The 22160-nt window shown below is 35.7% G+C and overlaps 1 protein-coding gene across 6 annotated transcripts in view; it reads left to right on the top strand.

Moving 5' to 3' along the window:
- Window positions 1-22160, top strand: part of YEATS2 (YEATS domain containing 2) — a 97339-nt gene that overhangs the window by 15335 nt on the left and 59844 nt on the right. For all 6 annotated transcript variants that reach the window (XM_063101453.1, XM_063101456.1, XM_063101457.1 and 3 more), the window contains exons 3-7: window positions 2554-2651; window positions 3143-3235; window positions 6448-6693; window positions 8178-8293; window positions 16182-16343. In XM_063101453.1, coding sequence (XP_062957523.1) covers window positions 2554-2651; window positions 3143-3235; window positions 6448-6693; window positions 8178-8293; window positions 16182-16343 — 715 coding nt within the window. The remainder of the gene's footprint in view (window positions 1-2553; window positions 2652-3142; window positions 3236-6447; window positions 6694-8177; window positions 8294-16181; window positions 16344-22160) is intronic.

Here is a 22160-nt window from a genome sequence, read left to right on the forward strand (position 1 = left end):
TGGTTGTGGGAGGTGGGTCCAGTCCCCTTCTCCATGCCCCAGGTCCCAGCATGGGGTCCAAGATGCTGGCACTATGTGCCTGGATGTGGAAGGGAGGTTCAGTCCCCTTCTCCATGCCCCAGGCCCCAGGGCAGGGCCCTGATGTGCTGTCACGGTGTGCCTGCTTGTAGGAAACGGGTCCAGTCCCTGAGGTGCTGGCAGTGTGAGCGGTTGTGGGTGGGGGTCCTTCCCCTGGCTCCATACCTCATGTCCCCTGGTGGGCCCCAAGGCATTTGTGGTGTGCCTGGGCTGGAACTAAGTTTTTGTCCTTTGCTTGCTTCTAACCAGGGGAGCTTCTTGTGGGAACCAGTGCTTTAGCTGTGTGGTTGAGGTAAATTGCTGCTTTGCTGCTGTTTCCCTAGGGAAGGCTTTTTGTGCAGCTCAGCATTTAATGGTTGACCTTATAGGTACTTCCGGATCTCCAGATACTCGGTGCACCTGGGTTGTGTAGAAACTCTGATCTGGGCCTGAGTTTTTTCATTGAACTGCACCCCATGCTATTCTGCATTCCCGACCAGTCTCCTCTGAGTGGTCCTGCACTGATTGGGGGGCGGATCGGCTGTCCTTGCTTTGTCCCAGTGTTCCCCTGATGGGCCCATCTCCCCCACCACCCATGCTCCAAACACTTCCCATGGGAAAGGCCCAGTGCTGGTCCTTTGCAATGACTCACCGACCTCTGAATGGCTCCCCTTTTTCAGCTGTTCTGGCTCCTCCTGTGTGTGTCCACGGGAACCCTATTAGTGGTCTTGCTGTCCTGGGTGCCACCGAAGTCCTCTTCTCCCCTTCCGCCTCCAAGTAACTCCATCTAAAGGGCACAGCTGTGTCTTCTGCCAGCTTCTGCTCCATGTGCTCCAGCATTAAAGCAGCTGCAGCCCAAAACACTGAGAGCAGTTTTTTTCTTTCTCTCATCATGGTTTCTCCCACCTTCATGAGTTCCATAGGTCTCTCCTCCTCTTCCCCTGAGCTCCAGAGGCCCCAGCTTGGCTGATGTTACATTTTTATAGTTGTAAATTGGTTGATTTGTGGGAGGGATGCTGGGGCTGTCTATTCCACCATCTTGACCGGAAGTCATCATTACTAATTTTAAATGGCCAATCTAATGGCATATTTTATGGGGAGAAAATGACACAGGCATTGTCAAAGGGCCATAATATTCTCTGTAATTTCTCATATACTCCAAAGCATGAGTGCTGTTTTTTCATATTATAAACATAGGATTATTTTTGCAAAATCTTTGGCTGTTCTTTCTTTTGTTCTCTTGTATCAAGTCATATTCCATATTTTGATATTTTTAACTCTCTTGAGTTGCATATTGCTTTGAGTAGTCATCATCTGAATTATATTGCCTTCAGAGGCATTTTCTTTCCATTTGAATTCTTTCTTTGCTTGTTCCTTCAGGAAGTTGTGATCATAAACTGCTGAGTTGCTTGCTAGGCACTTCTCTGCAGAACGAAACTTCTGCCTTCTTATGAACCATGCTAGTGTCACAGACTAGCTTTCTCTCCAGCTAATTCTTTCTTTCTCTTTGGGGCTATGGTTTTTCAGAGGTCACCAAATGTTTCTCTCAGAATCTTCATGGGTATTTTTTTTTTTTCTTTTTGGGGATTTTATTTTGAAATAATTTTAAACAGAAAAATTGCAGAGACCATCCATGTCTTATCCAGAGTAACTCACTAATTTTTTACATTTTGCCTCATTTCGTTTATCATTCTTCTCCCTGCCCCCACAGGCAGGTACATGTACATGCATACATGTATGCATATAGATAAGCACATTATTTTTCTTTGTAGATCATTGAAGAAAATAAATTGGCCACCTGTAAACAATTTTGTGTATTTCCTAAAGACATTCTCTTATGCAACCACAGTACAATTATCGAAAGCATGAAATTTTAACATTGTCACATTATGTTATGTAATCTGTGGTCCATGTTCAAGTTTTATCAGTTGCCTAGTTTCCTATTTTATAGCTAATTTTTCTCTGCAGGAGTTAATTCAGGTCACACAGGGCATTTAGTTGTCATATGTCTTTAGTCTCTTTCAGTCTCCTCAATCTTTCCTTGTCTTTCTTTTTTTTGGTGAGGGTGATTCTGTCTCGTGAGGGGACCCAAACTGTTGACCTTGGTGTTAATCAAAACCATGATCTAACCTACTGAGCTAAGCAGCCAGCCCTCCTTGTCTTTCTTGACTTTAATATTGGAATAATACAGGCTAGTTATTTTGTAGAATGTCCTTCAGTTTGGGTTTGTCTGATGTTTCCTTTTAAGTAGATTCAGCATTTTTTGGCAGGAATACCACAGAGTGATGTTGTGGTCTTCTTAGTGTATCATATCAGAAAGCACATGAAGTCACTTTGCTTTAATATTAGTGATTTTATTTTTTCATTGCTTGATTGAGGTGATATCCACTAGATTTCTCCACTTATTTCTTAGGTTTCTTTTTGTTGCTTGCTGGCTTAAATCAAGACAGCCACTGATTAATTAAGCCTTGGATGTATTATATGTTCTTTGTGCAGCTCGAGATGCTGCTGTGCAGAAGATTGAGACTATTATCAAGGAACAGTTTGCTCTTGAAATGAAGAATAAAGAACATGAAATTGAAGTTATTGACCAGGTATAATGATGATAAATTTGAAAAAACACCAGAACTATTGAAAAAAAATATATTGAGATAGAGTCATGGTTTGCTTTTGCCCTCTTGCTGTTGTGTTAAAAGTAGTTTTCTTATATGAAGGTAAAATATTATTTTTTAAAAAGTGAAATTGCAGAGAAGATTTTTAAAAATCTGAAATTTCATCCCAAAAGATAATTCCTTTTTGCTCTTGTGCTCAATATCTTTGTGTATATTTCTTAATATACATATAAATATACATATTTATACATATTTATATATTTATATAACCTTGCAACACTTTTTTGTCACTATTTTAGGTCTTTGCCAGTCTAATAGGTGGGAAATGTCATTTTTATTCGTTTTTCTTTGATTATTAGAGAAGATGAGCTCTTTTTTTTTTTTGTCATGATGTATTACTTATTTTTTGAATCATGGGTACATCTCTTTTGGATTGCCATGTTTTAAAATAATAAGTTACCGTTTGTTTTTAGCGACTGATTGAAGCGAGAAGGATGATGGATAAACTTCGTGCCTGCATTGTAGCAAACTACTATGCTTCTGCGGGTCTTCTAAAAGTTTCTGAGGTAAGTATTCCTCATATTCAGTCATTTTCCAGCCACCCAAATTTGTTTCTGAAGAGAGGTAATGTCAACGTGTAATCCCTGCTTTTGAAACATTTCTTATACTGACCTTTAGAATTCAAGAAGCCTAGCCTACCTTCCTGGGAATATACATAGACTTATTAGGCATTATGTTCAACCATAGTCCTTGAGTCATACCTCTCTGCATCATTAATCCTAAGTAGCATATTTTCCTTTTTGCTTAATCCTTCTCCTACTAATTATTAGCATTATGCTAGGCTTTGCAGATACAAAGATGAGTGAGACCCCATTACAACGTGCCCCAGTTTCTCATTTGATTATGGTCTGCTTTGGAGTAAATTATAGATGATTGTATTTTCTCTCACTTTTACTCTAATGAATAGCAATTTTTAGTGTCAGAAGATTTAAAGGGCATTCTTTGTAATCATAATACTTAAGAGAATGGTTTCCTAATATTATTTAATAATTAATCCATATTGAAATTTCCCCAGTTGTCCTCATAGTCTTTTTTTTTTTAAAGATGACCGGTCAGGGGATCTTAATCCTTGACTTGGTGTTGTCAGCACCACGCTCTCCCAAGTGAGCTAACCAGCCATCCCTATATAGGGATCCAAACTCATGGCCTTGGTGTCATCAGCACCACATTCTCCCAAGTGAGCCACGGGCTAGCCCCTATCCCCATAGTCTTTTAAAGCTGTTTTTTTTCAAACAAGGTTATGGGTCGATTGAACCTTGGTCCAATCAAAGTTATGGGTAGCATTTGGTTGTTTTGTTTCTCTAGTTTCTTTTTAATCTACAACAGTCCTCCCACCTTTCTTGCTCCATGATACTGACTTTTTGAAGAGACCAGGCCATTTATCTCATGGAATAATGAATAGAACAGGATAGAGTAGAATCAACATTTTGGATTTTTTTTTCCTTGGGTTATTTCTTCATCCCCCTCTGTTTTCCTGTAAAGTGGAAGTCAAGTCTAAAAGCCCGATTAGATTCAAGTTAAATATTTTTGGCAAGAATACTTCATAGGTGATGCAGTGTACTTCGTGGTGTATCACATTGGCCGGCACATAATATCAGGTTGTCCTGCAAGTGATACTAAATTTGACCACTTGTTTAATTTGATTACCACTAGATCGCTATAATTATAAAGGAAAGTTTTTTTCCTAATTTTGCTTTTGATAAACAAATGGAAAATAAGTATCTCATTCTTTTACCCCAGTAATCTGTCAAAATTCGGGCATGGGGATAGGACTGAACTAAAACAGAAGCATTTCTTCTTGTTTGACATTTTTGATAATTTTAGCATAACTTTTGTTTGGGTTTTTTAAATTTCTTTTTTGTAAGTTTTTGCAGTTAGAATTATTCTCAGGTAATTCTCTTGGATAGTACTGGCTCTGTGGGAATGGGGGAATGGCTGGAGGGTGACCTCTAGGGGTACCAGTCATGCTTAGGCTCTTGTGTTATCTGTTGTACCTGTTATTGGTGCTACCCCGAACATTGTCTTCTAGAAGCTACAGCATTATTTGAGTTTAATCTTAGATGTTAGGCAGTAAAAACTCTTTTACTACAAGAGTTTCCTTGATACACATTAGAATCTGTATTTGTTTTCTAGGGCTACCATAACAAATTACCACAAACTTGCTGGCTTAAAACAGCAGGGATTTATTAACTCACAATTATGGAGGCTAGAAATCTAAAATTATGGTGTCAGCAGGGTGATGCTCCCTTTGGAGGCTTGGGGAAGAATTCTGGCCTCTTCCTAGCTTCTGGTGGTTGCTGGTGATCCTTGGGGTCCCTTGGCTTACAGCTGCATCACTCTTATTTCTGCCTCTATTTTCACATGGGTATTTTTCCCTCTGTGTATGTCTTCTCTGTATTTCTCTGTGTCCAAAGATACTAGTCTTTGGATTAGGGCCTTCCCTAATCTGGTATGACTTTGTCTTAACTTGATTACATCTGCAAAGACCCTATTTCTGAATAAAGTCAGATTTACGGATTCTGGGTGGACATGAATTACATGAATTTTGGTGGTACTCTGTTCAACCCAGCACAGATTCTAATGTCATCTGGTATATGGCTCACTATTGGATTCAACAAGATGGACATCACAGGCTAGCATCTGCATGACATACGACTATAGGTAGCAACTCTGTTTGAAATGCTGCTTATTCATTTAATATTTTGTTGCCTTTTTCTTTCTTTTTTTTTTTTAAAACCATTAGCAGTTCTGATCTGTGCTATTTGATGGTCTAGAAATGTACTGATTTTATCCTGTTATTTTCTGATTAGTATTTATTCAAAGATATTTAGGCAGGCTTTTGTCTATTGTGATCAGTCATTCAGTTATTTTTAGTTTACAGTAGCAAAACACATTTATACCTCTGAAAAGCCTTTGTTATTGAAATTCAACAACTTTGTTGCTTTGACTCTGAAGCACTAGTCTCTGGCTCCTTTTTTCTCACTAAAACAATTATTTTAATAACACGGTTTTTGAAAGCTAGGCTTCCTACAGCATATCACACAATAACAGAACATGCTGTGTTATGTATGCAGGTAACTAAGATATAGAAAAATACCCTAGGCTTCTTTATTGGACTGAAGGCAAGCTACATTGGTATTAATCATTTAAAAACATTCTGTATTACGTTTTACTCCTATGTGTGGTCCATCTTATGTATATGCTTTTTAAAATTTTTATATTTCTTACAGGGGTATTTTATTTAGGGCCATTAATGTGTTTATGTAAAGCAGTATGAAACAGTTTTTTAAAGTCAAATGTTATTTTTGGGGTGGGTGGAAAGTGGAGAAGAGGTGGACTAATGGATACAAAACTAAGTGCATATTGAAACAACACATTGTACCCCACAATTATGTACAAGTAAATATTAAAATTAAGGGAAAAAAAGATTAAAAAATTTTTATTTTCCATACGTTACTATATATTTATCTTTATTTCTCATTTACCTTCAGAAGATCTCTAGCTTTTAATGTTAGAACCTTTGCATAATTATTTATCATTCTAGTTTTTGTTTTGTGGGTTAAGGACTTTGGACTTTATTTTATGGGTGTGGGGATATTTCAAAGGATTTTAAGCATGACCCTGTAATAGATAAGGATTTTGGAGAGGTCAAATTTTTGCCTCCTTTGGTAGATTTGATTAAAAGTTTGTTCACTTGCTTTGCTTTCATGTTTTGTAGGGATCAAAGACATGTGATACAATGGTTTTTAATCATCCTGCTATCAAGAAGTTTTTGGAATCACCGTCTAGGTCATCATCTCCTGCCAATCAAAGATCAGAAACACCGTCAGCCAATCATTCAGAAAGTGACTCTTTATCTCAACACAATGACTTCTTATCTGACAAAGATAATAGCAGTAATATGGATATAGAGGAAAGACTGTCAAACAACATGGAACAGAGACCAAGCCGAAATACTGGAAGGGTACAGTAGGATGGATGGGAGGGAGCTAAAGGAGAAAGGAAATAGTGTATTAAGCGTGCATGTATTATCTCATTTGACTTTCACAGGAACTCTCGGAAATAGGTTGCTTTCCTTTTAAAATGGGGAAACAGTCTTGATGAGGTTGAAGTTATATTTGCCTGAAAGTATCAGAACTGAGAATTAAACTTAGATCTTTCTAATTTTAGAGCTTAGGGCTCCTATGTATAGCACAGTTCCTGGATGCCATTCACTTAGATATGAAAGAAACCTTTGGGAGTTGGCAATTCTATGACCTATCCCAAGGTCTTTCCACTCTGTCATGTTTATTCTCTCAAGAGCAATGGCTCTTAAGCAGTTTCCTATGTGAAATTTTGTATTCTAAGATGCTTTAGTAGCTGAAGGAAATGTGACAAATAATAAATAGAACTGAAAACTATCTATTGCTCTTGATCCTGCCAACTGGTTATATAATATTTGGCTTTAGAGTCATTATTGGATTAAACTGATTGTTTTTCTCAGCTACGTGTTCTGTGATAGAAAATTTCAGGTTGCTTTCCACATACTTGGACATCAAGGATTTATTTTTGATAAAAATAAATTTTTATTTATTTTTCTGATTGTAAATTCTTATGTGTTTATTGTTGAAAATTGTAAAACACAGAAGAGTAAAAAAGAATAGAAAAGTCATTCATAATGCTGCTCCACAAAAATCACAGCTTTTAATGTTTCCAGTATTATTTCTGGGCAAATATTGCATATGTTTTTCTTTTTAATTAAAAAAAATTAGGTCATACTAGTCATGGGATTTAGAAAGTTAATAACATCTTTTGTGTAATACATGGTCATTTATGTATGTATTTATATTACAAACATTTAGCACTTTCTGTGTAGTAGGCACTTTTCTAAGAACTCTATAAAACAATCATGTGAGGTAAGCACTATTATCCTTATTTTATAGATGAGGAGATTAAAACAGAGAAGTTAAGTAATTACCCAATTACACATTAGTAAATGGAAGAGCCAAGATTTGAAGCCTGGCAGTCTTTCTCAGTAGTCAAACTTTTAATTAACCATTGCATTTATATTATTACATCTCATTAAAAATTTTTGAGTCCTACAGAAGGTTGAAAAGAAAGTAAATTCCATTGACCCCTTTCTCCATTCCCATTTGCCAGAGGTAACCATTATAATAGTTTCTTGTGCATCCTTACACATCCTATTTACATATGCAAAGTAGATGTATATGACTTTTAAAAACACGGAATTAATTATACAAATTATAAAAATTATACTTTTTATATAAATTAATGCAATTTTTGTAGTAAATTATTTTTTCACGTTTTGAGAGGTGTCACAAAGCCAGAGAATTTTGTAATTAAAAAAAATTCTTAGTTATTCCATTCATACCTTTTATAATTTTGTGATTTCTGTCCTATTGAAAATTATTCAGAATGAAAATGAGTATTGATTATGATTTCTTTCAGAACACTTCTAGTGTTACTGGCTCCCATAAAACAGAGCAGCGGAATGCTGATCTTGCAGGAGATGAGACTTCACGTCTTTTTGTAAAGAAAACAATAGTAGTGGGCAACGTGTCCAAGTGAGTATCTGATTGTCTCATTTTCGGTCATCATTTATGTTTGGCATTAATACTTTTATTATTATAGCATTATAGTAGGAAGAGTTCTCAGGGATTCTTTTTCCCAAGCTCTTAGTTGTTTCAAAAGTAAACCACACTCCAGAGACTTTCTTAGGGTAATCTTGCTTATGAGTAAGCAGAGTCACAATTTGAATCTGTCTTCTGTTTTTCATTTGAATATTATTTTCTCCTGAACTGCCTCTCTGTACAGTGCCATTTTGCCTTGTACAATATCCACAAATGATAAGTAAGGGGAAGGTGTTCATTCCACAATGTCACTAGAGAGAAAGCAATATAGTGTAACCTCTTAAACTTTTATGTGTAGTATGTAAAAGATGTTAATTATTAGGTATTTGAAAGCCAATGAGAATGGTAAATGCTCGGAATATGCCCTCTATTCTAACTTTCAAATCTTCACTTTTCTGCCACATATACAATCTTGAATCTGACATTTGTTTGTAATTGGCACTGCCAAAGCTGAAATCAGATCTTCTTCCTGGGAACCTATTTACTATTCTTTGTTTTCTTTTTTGAAATGGAAAGATTTAAATGTGATGGTTTCTTTGACTGTTTTTTTCTTCAAAACCTAATTTTAGGTCTTTTTACTGACTCTATATGGTAAGCAAAAGAGATTCGAATCTAAGAAGTCATTGGGACATGAGAACAAAATACATAAAAGTCTCATTTTCAGTCATACTTTTTTTTTTTGGTACTTTGGCATAAATACTCCTATTATCTTAGCAATATATTAGGAAAAAGCCTCTGGGAATGTTTTTCCCAAGGTCTTAATTGTTTCAAAAGTAAACCAATGTCCGGAGACTTGAGACTGTGTCTTAGCATGTCTGTCAATCTTTGACTTAGAATAAAATTATGCTTGAGAAAAATACCTAAGACATGATCTCTTACACAAATGTATTTAATTGAGCATGTAAGTGTGTATAAGTTTGGAGGAACTTTTGACTTCTTCTGACCTACTTTTATCATTAGGGATCTTAGGTAATTCCTAAAAATATTGATTTGGTTGCCTGAACTGAAATGTTTTTAATTTCTAACAAAAGGTTGCAGAGTAGGTCTTGAAGGCAGAATTCCTCTATGATAAAGAGCTATCTCTTTGACAGTAGGACCCCATGCTGTCTTGTGGGAGTGGCATCATTTTTGTCAGTGTCTAGGGCTGGATAAAGACATTATAAATCTTCTCATAACATAATAATGTTATGCTATGTAAAAATTTGGCCCAGATGTAAATATATGGAAGGGATTAAATTAAGCTGATGGAGAAAAATTGATCACAGTGGCCAAGATTTAAAACCATAGCAATTTTAACTAATTTCTTCGTGAAGTTTTATTTGCTGGATCCCCTCCTTCGTTAGGTGTGTTTCTTCTATGCTCTCTTCTTGTAATTTTCATCATATTATATGGTATTTCCTGTTTTGATATTTTTTTTCCAAATCAGACTGGGTAGAAACTATGTCATGTTTGGTTTTGTACCTTATAATACTTGATGTTTAGTAAATATATGATTGATGAATAGGTATATTTATGAAAATTTATATTCAATTACTGAAAATAAAGGATTCAATATAACAGTAGTTATATAGGGGTAAATCAAATAGGAAAATAAAAACAAAACTTCCAAGCCCTGGTTAATGGGCCACTAATAACAAACAACAGGAAGTACATTAAAATCTTAGGATAATAAAAGCAAAAATGCTTATGTAGTGGCATTTAAACAGAAGCATAAAATAAGAATAAGGCAGTTAGCCAGATTTCTGTTTTATAGATTATTTTAGAGTTAGCATGCATTCAGCTGGGGGGGCTAATAGTCCATGTAAAGTATCAGAGTTAGGGTCTCAATGATGGTGTGAGAAGGTCAGCCCATAATTTCCAGGCCAAGCCTGGAAATCCAGTAGGACCACTAGGCCACAAGAAGATTGGGTCATTGATTTTTTTTTTTTAATCATTATGTCTAATACATAGGTTTGAGGTTTTTTTTAAAAAAGACCAGCTAGATTCAGATCCCCATACTGGCCAGTTAGGCCCCCAAAAAAGACCAGCTAGAACTGAAATACTGGTTAACCATGGATTTAAGAAGAGAAGGAGTGATAACGTGAGAGTATTCTAAAGTCATTATTTTTTTCTAGAAGAGGCTAAAAATGTTGATTAATTTTATACTTTGTTATGAATGTTAAAGTAGCTAAGATAATCACCAAAAGTATAGACATAGGGATTTAAACTTTCAAACTAGTAAGGGGGGAAAATTGGATGAAAAAAAGGAAAAGCAGAAAAAAAAACCTGATTCTAAAAGAAGAGTATCAAGGGTAGAAAGGATGTGAAGAAGTGAAAAAACAAGTAGTGTAAAATAATTTAGTAACAACAAATCTAAATATACCAGCAATCATAAAAATGTGTACATGGATTTAACTGTCTAGTTGAAAGGTAGAAATTGTTGGATTGAGGTAAAATAATCTAAGATTCAGCTCTGTTGTTTATCAGAGATACATCTAAATACAGAAAAATTGAAGGTAAGCAAATAGAAAAAGATATACTGTGCATATAAACACACCAAAAGAAAACCAGTAGAGCTGGCCAGCTAACTCATCTGTTTAAAGTACAGTGTTGATAACACCATTAATGTTGCAGATCCCCATACCAGCAAGCTGCTGCCAAAAAAAAAGCAAACTAGACCAAAAGAATTGATAGAGGTAAAGACAGTTGCTAAGTAATGATAGAAGTTTCTATTCACCAATAAAACACAAAAATTTTAAACTTCTGTGCTCCTGACAATGTCGTCTTAAAATATCTAAACCAAAATTGACAGAATCATAAGGAGAAATTGCCAAATGCACTACCATACTGAGAGATTTTATATACCTCTCTCAGTAATTGATAAATCAAGGAAAATATGCATCAGAAGATAAACAATTTTAACATCAATTAACAAAGCTTGATCTAATGTACACATATAGAACATTACACCTAACAATTGAAACTTTTAAGTACACAAGAGACATTTGTGAAAATTAACTATGCAGTGAGCCATAAAGCAAACTCAACCAATATCAAAGGACTTGTATCATATGGACTATTTTTTCTGACCATAGTGCAGTAAAGTGCAGAAATCAATAATATGAGGATAACTTGAAGATTTCTCTATATGCCTGGAAATTGAAAACACATTTCCAAACAACTCATAAGTCAGTGAAAAATCACATTAAAATATTTAGAACTAGATAATAAAATCGAAACTTACAGGATAACTCTTAAGGGAAACTTAGGGGGAAATTTATAGTCTTAAATGACTGCAGTGGATTAAAAACTTAAAAATTAATGATCTGAGTATCTCTCTTAAATAGACAAGATAAATGCAGTGAGGAAAGCAAAGAAATTAGAAAGGAAAAAAAAAAACAGCATATACAAACCTGGTGAAACTAGTCAAAGAAAAAAGAGAAGGCACAAATTAGAACTATTAAAGACACGAAGAAATTATTAACATCTTTATGCCAATACATTTTAAATTTTAAATGAAATGGATAATTCCTAGAAAAATATAACAATCAAAATGACTCAAGAAAAGAAAGACCTTGAATAGCCTTAGAACTACTTAAGATTTGTTGTTGATTTTTAAACATTTCCACCACAAAACTAAACCACCAGGCCTAGATTGGTTTACAGGCTGAGTGCATAGATAATTCCTGTTGTATGTAAAATCTTCTGGAGAAAAAGAGACAACACTTGTCAACTTATGAGGGTAGTTTAACTTTGTTAGTAAAAACCAGATGGAGTTTACAAGAAAGGGAAAATCATAGGACATTCACACTGATAAATATGGATGCAAAAATACTGAACAAAATAATCAGCAATCTGAATTAATTAACCGTATAGAAAAGATAATACTTCGTGACCAAGAAATACAAGTTTCAATTAACATTAGGAAATTGATAAATATAATTAATGGCATTAGCAGATTAAAGGAGGAAAAACATGATTACCTCAAAAGATGGAGAAACAGGATTCGACAAAACCCAGTGTCTATTTATGATGTTGCATCTTGGCAAACTGGGAACTTAGTTAACTCAGATAAAGAATATTTTCAAAAAAACCTACAGCAAATATCATACTCAATGGTAAACTTTTTTTTTTGGTGGCTGGCTGGTATAGGGATCGAATCCTTGATCTTGCTGTTATCAGCACCACACTCTAACCAACTGAGTTGACCAGCCAGCCCTCAATGGTAAACTGTTATAGGCTGAGTATCCCTAATCTGAAAATCTGAAATCCTAAATGTTGCAAAATCTGAAACCTATTGAGTGTGAGCATGATGCAGCAAGTGGACAATTCCACACCTGACCTCACGTAACAGGTTGCAGTCAAAACACAGGTGCACAACACAGTTTATTCAGTGTCCCCAAGGGAAAAAAAGACCCTCCTATGGCACAGAAAGTTCAGCTGTTGGAGAAACTGGACAGCAGTCTAAGTGTGAAACGTCATATAGAAGAGTATGGTGTTGGAATGACCATCGTATATGACCTGAAGAAATGGAGGGGTAAACTGTTGAAGTTCTACGCTGAAAGTGATGAACAGAAGTGAATGAAAAATAGAAAAACACTGCATAAAGCCAAAAATAAAGGTCTCAATTGTGTATTGAAAGAGTGGGTCCATCACCGTTGAAGTGAACACATGCCACCTAATGTCATGCTGATCATGAAACAAGCAAAGATCCATCACAGTGAACTGAAGATTGAAGAGAACTGTGAACATTCAACAGGCTGGTTGCAGAAATTTAAGAGAAGACATGGCATTAAATTTTTAAAGATTTGTGGTTATAAAGTATCTGCTGATCATGAAGCAGCAGAGAAATCCATTGACAAGTTTGCCAGAGTTATATTGCTGATGAAAATCTAATAGCCTGAACTATAAGTCTATAATGCTGATGAAACATCACTGTTTTGGTGTCATTGCTGCAGAAAGACACTGACAACTGCTGATGAGACATCCCCTGTAGGAATTAAGGATGCCAAGGACAGACTAACTGTGCTGGGATGTGCTAATGCGGCAGGAATGTGTAAGTATAAACCTGCTGTGATAGGCAGAAGCTTGTGTCCTTTCTGTTTTCAAGGAGTGAATTTTTTACCAGTCTGTTATTTTGCTAACAAAAAGTCATGGATCACCAGGGACATCTTTTCTGATTGGTTTCACAAACATTTTGTACCAGAAGTTCAAGCTTACTGCAGGAGAGCTGGAAAAAGTACTTTCCCGAACAGCATGCTAGCAGCAGTGAACAAAGGCATAGGTGTGGGTTTTGTTAAGGAGTTTAGCATGAAAGATGCTGTTTATGCTGTTGCCAACTCTTGGCACAGTTGTGCATGCCTGGCACAGCCTCTGGCCTGTTACTATGTTCAGTGATGATAATGAACAAGGTGGTAACTGAAGAGTTTTGAATGCCAAGTGAGAAAAAAATGGCTGAGCACTCACATATGCAAAAAATATACCTTCAGAGTCCGTCAGTAAGCTGGATGAAGTGGATATTGAAGACTTTTTTACATCAGTAATGAGGCTTCAGTTTTCCATTCATTGACCAATGGTAAATAGTTGAGATGGCTCTGAATCAAAGTGATCTATCGTGATAATAGTGATGATGAAGATGATGACGTTAACTGCAGAAAACGTGCCTTTGGTGGACAACATGGTGAAAATGTGTGATGGACTACTGAAGGACTTTCTAGTATGCATTCATAACAGAACAAGACATCATGTCATTTTATAAAATCGAGAGAGAGACTTCTAAGACCAAAACTGTTGTTGATGAGGCAGGTGACTCTGGAGGAACATTTTTAAAAGCCACTCAGCAGAATGCCTCTTTATCCCTAGAGGACCCACTTCCTAGTCCCTCAGCTGCTTCTGATGTTTATTTTCATATAAAATAAAATACAGTGCACAGAAACCTTTTAATAAAAACAGCATTGTAGGTGGAGACTGAAAACCTGCAGTTTGTTGTTGCTGTCGTTTAACAGCTGATGCAGGTATTCTGATGATACTACTGTGCTGCTTAGTTACCCTGAACACACTTTTTTGCTATATTAATAGTATGTCATATTTTTTACTGTTAAGTACATATGTATGAATAAGTGTAAGAAAATGATTTCTTTTCAGTAGCATATAAATTCTTTTGTTTTATTTTGATGGCTCACCAGTATAGGGATTTGAACCTTTGACATCCATATTATCAGCACTGCACTCTAACCATCTGAACTAACTGGCCAGCCTGGTAACATGTAAATTCAGAATCAGGAATGATGGTGATTCTAAACAACTACAAATTGTCCTCGTAGGTGACTGAGATAGTGGTACTTTTTTGCTTTCTGATGTTTCAATGTACACAAAATTTGTTTCATGCACAAAAGTATTAAAAATACAATATAAAATTACCTTCAGGCTATGTGTATAAGGTGTATATGAAAAATAAATGAATTTTGTGTTCAGACTTGGGTCCCCTCCCCAAGATATATCATTATGTATATGCAAATATTCCAAAATCTGAAAAAATTTGAAATCTGAAGCCCTGCTAGTCCCAAGCATTTTGGTTAAAGGATACTCAATTAGTAAAATCCTTTTCTTTAGGATCAGGAACAAGACAAGAGATGCCTGGTATTACTACTACTATTGAACATGGCACTTGGAGATACTGACTAATGTAATCAGATAAGAAAAATACAAGGATTAGAAAAGAAGAAACAAAATGTTGATATGAAACAAGTTGTTGATATGATTAACAGATTATATGATTGTCTACATAGAAAAATCTAAAATAATTTTTGATAAAGTTTTAGGATTAATAAGAGAGCTTAGTAAGGTTATTGAATGCAGAATCAATACACAGAAGTCAGTTGTTTTTGTGTGACAGCCACAAACTTAGAAAACATGATTTCTAAAAAGATATATTTACTATATCAATAAAAATATGACATAATCAAATAAAAGACATGCTAGCCCTTCATGAAGACTTATACAAACTTTATTGAAGACATGAAAGGAGAACTAAGTAACTAAAGCAGTATACCACGCTCACACATAGGAAGGCTCTATGTTAGAAAGATGTCACTTCTCCCCAAACTTATCTGTAGGTGTTGTAATTAAAATCCCAACAGGGTTTATGAAGTTCATAGGCTGGTTCTTATATATGGAAGAGCAAAAGGCCGAGACTGGACAAGAACATTCCTGAAAAACTAAGTTCGGCAGTGTGGCTCCCAGCATTACTAAGGATAACCAAAGGCATAGATGAACGTGTAGAAGGCCATGGTCATACTTCCCACCAGAATCTTAAGAAGGGAGCCACATCCATTAAAATAAAGACAGGACCCATAAAGGGGAGGGCTAAAGATGATAGTTTTACCATGGCCAGGACTTAGGGAATGGCTTATTTGGGCTTTAAAAAGGCAGGAAACCAGATGCAGCCTTCTCACCAGCACTGAGTAGGCACCAGAAGGGCCCAGAGTTCTAGCACCCTGAAACCTGAATGAAATCAACTCAAAAGCCAGAGGTTCTCTAACCCAGGAATAAAAACATGCCATTTATTTCCACCTCAGCTACCCACTTGGATGGGAAAACAAACTTGATTTTTTTTTCCTTTAATTGCAGACTAGTAATAAGAAAACAAACTTTAAGAAAAGGCCTTTAGACCAAAAATTGTTTTAGAAAGAAAAAATGTTTAACTGCAAATACTTTGGTTAGGTGATAGATCTGTTAAATATTGCTGAAATTTTAATCTTGTTTTAAGTAGAAGTTAATTGTTACATTTTTGAAGGAAAAAAGAATTCAAGTTTCTTTTTTTTTTTTTTTTTTCCTCCTCTAGGTATATACCTCCAGATAAGAGGGAAGAAAATGACCAGTCAACCCATAAGTGGATGGTATATGTCCGAGGGTCCCGTAGAGAACCCAGCATTAATCATTTTGTCAAGAAAGTTTGGTTCTTCCTTCATCCCAGCTATAAACCAAATGACCTTGTGGAAGTTAGGTAAGCACACTTGAATTATTGAACCTAAGAAGTACAGATTTATTGAAGTGGAAGAAAAGTAATTTAACTTCAGAACAGTCCCTAGAAATTCCTGTATTATTAATAATTTACTCATCATTGGCTCTTAGTCACAAAATAGTTTTAGCTGTGGTTCCCTCTTGCAGATTACTGTCTCACTGTCAGATTGTTACCATATTAATTGTATATGCTGATTTTGCTACCCTCTGGAAACAGCTAACCTTGTTTATATACATACAGATGCATATAAAAATGTTACTGTTTTTTTATGAATATCAGCATATAACAGAATTAAAAATAAGATTCTAACATTACAGAAATATTTAATGTTGAAAGTTCCTCATGATCTTACCCTCTCATAAGTAACCCCTAATGATATTTTTTTCTATGTATATACTAACCTAGTGTAGTTATTTCACAAAGATGAAATGGTAATATATATACTATTGTGAAATTTGCTTTTATTATTTATATGTATTCTTCACATCTTCATATGATGTTACCCATCATATACACATTCATTGTATAAATGTACTGTGGAAGTGGTTGTGGGTTATTGTCAGTGAAATCTGTATCCTCTGCTTTGTTCAGAATTTTCCCTTTACTCCCGACTCTTAAACAAAACATGACTTTCCCAAGAACTTTGTTTCTTCTGTAGCCCTTTCATGTGGCAGCCATTTTTTTCTCCCACGTGTCTTACACCATTGTCGGGGGGTGGGATTGGTGTCTTCCTTGATCATATTTGTGGCTTCTAGACCACCTTTCCCCCTTCTCCCTAAAAAAGCTCAACTCCTCTGAAACCCCGTGTGACTGCTGCTCTTCCTTTGTTGCAGTTACCTACTAATTTCTGACATCACTCCCCTCTTTACTGATTTTCTCTCTGCCAGTACCCTTGCCGTCATTAGGACTTGGAATGCATATGGACAGTTCATCCAAAATCTTGGTCTCTTGCTTCATTGATTTCTTCACTTTAATGATTAGGTTATTGTAGTGATGTACCACAGAATCTAAGCTGAGTAAGGAGAGAAGTGAACTACATAAGAGCAGTGATAGTGAAAATTTGTGTGGGCAAGAAATGGAAGTCCCAGTGTAGTCAAAGAATAGTTCGATTAGGAATGGAGCTGGAAAGATAGGGGTGCTGGTCAGAAAGTGGAATCCTTAGGAAGGAGAATCCTTTTATAGGTGGTACAGTATGTTTATATTCTTCATATGGGTAATAATTATCCCACTTAGTTGATATCTCCTTTTCCTACATCTAATACACCCTAAATTCCTACATAAGCATGGACCCAGTTCTATACTCTATTAATAGTATTTATTCCTGTAACAGTATTATACTATTTTAATTGTTTTGCTTTATAATAAATTCTGATATCTGATAGAGTATATTCCCCTCATTAATATTCAAAAAACTTTTCTTGACCATTCTTGAGTATATAAAGGTGTCTTCAAAAAAGTTCATGGAAAAGTTTATATTACCTTTTTATTCCATTTTTCCATACACTTACTTGTTTGTTTTTTGGTTTTTGGTGGCTGGTTGGTACGGGGATCCGAACCCTTGACCTTGGTGTTATAACACTGCACTCACTGTAGGGCTGACCGGTTAGCTCACTCGGGAGAGTGTGGTGCTGACAACACCATGCTGTAACAAACTGAGCTAAGTGACCAGCCCCCAGTTTTTCCACACTTTCTGAATTACTCTCGTATGTTTTTCCAGATTGTTTTACAATCAAATTGTCAAGTTACAGATTAGAAGTTTGCTGAAATAATTATTAATTTTCACATTTTTTAATGATATTGAATCCTTCTCCTGTCTATCCAAGAGAATCAGTGTTGTCATTTTCTAATGCAAATGAATTTTTTTTCTTTTTTTTCTTTTTAAAAGATGACCGGTAAGGGTATCTTAACCCTTGACTTGGTGTTGTCAGCACCACACTCAGCCAGGGAGCTAACCAGCCATCGCTATATAGGATCCAAACATGTGGCCTTGGTGTCATCAGCACCACACTCTCCCAAGTGAGCCACAGGCCGGCTCTGAAATTTTTTGTTTTGTTAATTTATAAAACTTCCTTCATTGTCTTGACATATTTCACTGGATAGAGCCTCAGAAAATTGTTAATACCCTGTTTATTCTAATAGTACAGTTTAATAATGGAGCAGTTTTATTCTTTTTCTTATTGAAACATAGTTGATTGTACATATCTGTGGAGTACAGCATTGAATATCAATACCTGTGTGCAATATGTGATGCTCAAATCAGGATAATTAGTATATTCAGCATTACACAATGTAATCATTTTTTGTGACTCTGCAGTTTTATTCTTAGGCTCTCACACATTGGTGTTGAAAAGACCTTGTCTGTGATTTGGTTTAAATGTATACCTGATGCATGAAATACCTTTCAGAAATATCATTATAGCTAGCTCAGATCAGCCTCTCCTACAAAAGCACTAGTGACCTAGACTTGTTTTCTCTGCCTGGAATACGGTCTTCCTTCCTGTAGTCTGTCTTTATACACACACATGTGTACACACACACAGTATGTGGCCATCTTTCTGAACGTCTGTCCTTTCATCCTTCAAGACATAACTCAAGGGGCCGGCCCCTGGCTCACTTGGGAGAGTGTGGTGCTAGTAACACCAAGGCCATGGGTTCAGATCCCTATATAGGGATGGCCGGTTAGCTCACTTGGGAGAGCGTGGTGCTGACAACACCAAGTCAAGGGTTAGGATCCCCTTACCAGTCATCTTTTAATACAAAAAAAAAAAGACATAATTCAGATGTTACTTCTGTAGTGAATCCTTTCTTGTCCTGTTTTCTTCCTGTTAAATTATAGTGAATGGTTGTTTATTTCAATTTTGGTGGTTTTAACTTGTAGAATGACAATATTTTCTGAGTTTAGATATCCTAACTCCAAATGAGCACAGTGTTTTGATAAAGATATATTAGTGAGTTTGGTAAGAAATAGACAAGTTTAAAAAGTGATACATAAAAATGTAAATAATGAAAAGGATACATTTTTGAGTATCCAGATCAATTAGAATTTCCCTTATAAAAATTAAAGTGCATTGTCTTAGGAGAACATTTTATTTAATATAAATAATGTGAGTCAGTTAAAATATATTAATCATTTTTATTGATAAACAACTGATTAACAAAAAAAAAGACTTAAAAACTCATTACATAAATCCCTTAATACTTAATGATGCAAACCAATGCATGTTGTATTTTTCTGTTCTCACACTAAGAATTGGAATTTGTAAAATATACTGATGTCCTGTAAACTGCGAAAAATATGCAGTAATATATGAGATTATATTTACAAAGAAATCTTTACTGATCTGAAAGTAAAGGTTTGGCAAATCACATATCAGGATATGTTATAACAGTCTGAGGAAAAACAAAGAAAAGCTAATGCTGGCAGCTCCTTTTCACATTTCTCTTTCGTCATATATGTCTGAGGTATCTTCTGCTAATAATAATGAACTTTATTTCTTGAAATTTATTAGATTTTACATTGAATTAGCTGCTGACAATTATTTTAGCCTGATTAATGCCACTCTGACAGTATTGTGTAGATTGGCTGCTGTCACATAACTGAGCAGTTAGTTTTTCACAGCCCCAAGACTCCACCATTACCACATACCTTTCTCAATATCAAGTCATATTTTACTAACAGCATTATGACTTTTAAATTGTATTTAAAAGAGATCCTTGCTTATGTGCTTCTGTTGTTTAAAACTGCTGGAGAAATCATTTGCTGTGATCAACGGCACCTCTGTTTTTATAGCAAGTAATGTAAAAGCGTACTTCAAAAAGTTCATGGAAAAATAGAATTAAAAGATAGTACAGCTCTTTTCATGAGCTTTTGGCGGGGGGGCAGTGGCAGCTGGCTGGTATGGAGATCCAAACCCTTGACCTTGGTGTTACAACACAGCTCTAACCAACTGTGCTAACCAGCTAGCCCTGTATAAACTTTTTGATGTACCCTCATATATAAGTTTTTTCTTACATTTACTAATTTATGTAGATGTCTCCCTTTCTAGACTTAGAGCTTCTTGATGTTTGGGACCTTGTCTTACTTGTCTTAATATCCCCAGGGTTTAGCATAGTTCCTATCAGGTAGGAAGTGCTCATTTCATTTTTGACGTTGAATGAATTATTGAATTAAAGAGTTGAGCCATTCCATTTGTGTCTGTGTTTGTTTGGAAGTTTTTAATCATATTAAGCAGAGATCTAACTTCTTCTAACTTCTAAACAATAAACTTTCATATCCCTAGTGACACCACACAGAATCATTATAATCCCTTTTCCATGTAGCAGTTGTTGAGATATTTGAAAGCAAGCTATTGGGTCTCTTCCCATCTTCTCCAGGATGCAAGTCTACATTTGTTTCAGTTGACAGTTATCTGACTTTGATTTGTGTTCCTATGCTGTTCAGGTTGTATTCCCTGACACACTCCAATTTATCTATATTCCTCTTAAAATATTATTTTTAGAATTGAACTTAAAACTCCAGATATAATAATGTAACCAATATAAAGTAGGATAGTACTATTGACATGTGTCCTAGCTTTAATTATAACTCTTTATGTTCTTTGCAGGACTCTTAAGATATTTCTTCTGTCAGGTATCTAAAGTAATTTGATGAACAGGGGAGGGCTTTTCCAGCTGCCTTGGAATTTGGGGTTAGTCTTACTTCTGTATCAAAGCACAGACATGTTTCTCACCCACCCTGAATCTCCTCATCACAGCCCATTACCTGATAAAGAGAATAAGTAGATTGTGCTCCTGTAGAAGCATCTTTTTCATATTTGGTTCAACTGCCATGACCACCCTTAGCCAGCTTCCTAAAAGCTGTAATCATAGACTTTGCTTTTAGGCACAAGACAGTCAATAAATATGTTGATACAGGCTTGATACAGGGATTGCAAAGATGAAGAACACATGGCCTGTGCCTTTGAGAAGTCTAGTGGAGTATTTTTGCCATGGATGCATGTGAGACTAGAGTGGGCTAGATGCCCAGAAAACATCCTAGTGAGCCTCTTCAAAACATTTTTGCATCTGTTTCATTTAGCTCAAATGTAGGAACCCTCTAGAGCAGCACTGTCCAATATATGACAAGCCATATGTGTAGTTTTAAATTTTCTAGTAGCCACATTAGAAAAGTAAAAACCAAAAAGTAAAAACAAAATTACTTAGCATGGTAATGCAATTTTAGGTTGCTTTTTTAGAAGTCAGGTAAACTTGCCATGTCCTGTAGCAGTCTGACAATATCTAGCCATACTCTTGTGCATCTGGAGAGTGGAAGGGGACATGGACAAGCACAGTGGCTAATGCATGGCCCGTGGAATCTATTGTTTGAGTTTTAATCCTTTTTCCACCACTTATTTGCCATGTAACCTTGTCAAGTTAGTTATTCAGCCTCACTGTGTCTCAGAGGGGATATTTCACAGTGCGGTGGTAAACATTAGATAAGTTAATAGCTATAAAGGGCTTGGAACAGTGGTTGGGTCATAGGAAACACTGTAAGTGTTTGCTGCTGCTGCTACTGCTACTGCTGTGAGGAACAGAGATATTCATCCTGAAAAGACTCTGGAATGTTTTAGCTCTTTCATGTGGAGGAGGAATTTATTCTTTGTGATTCCAAATGGCATATCTAGAACTAACATGCAGAGGGTAGAGGAAATATTTTTATAACAGAGCTATACAGAAATGTAATGAAGAGTCTCATTAAGTAGTGAGTTCTGGGTCACTAGGCATAATTCTGAAAGACTGGTTAGCCATTTAAATTAATTA

This window comes from Cynocephalus volans, chromosome 1 (genome assembly GCF_027409185.1).
Source record: "Cynocephalus volans isolate mCynVol1 chromosome 1, mCynVol1.pri, whole genome shotgun sequence".
Taxonomy (NCBI): domain Eukaryota; kingdom Metazoa; phylum Chordata; class Mammalia; order Dermoptera; family Cynocephalidae; genus Cynocephalus; species Cynocephalus volans.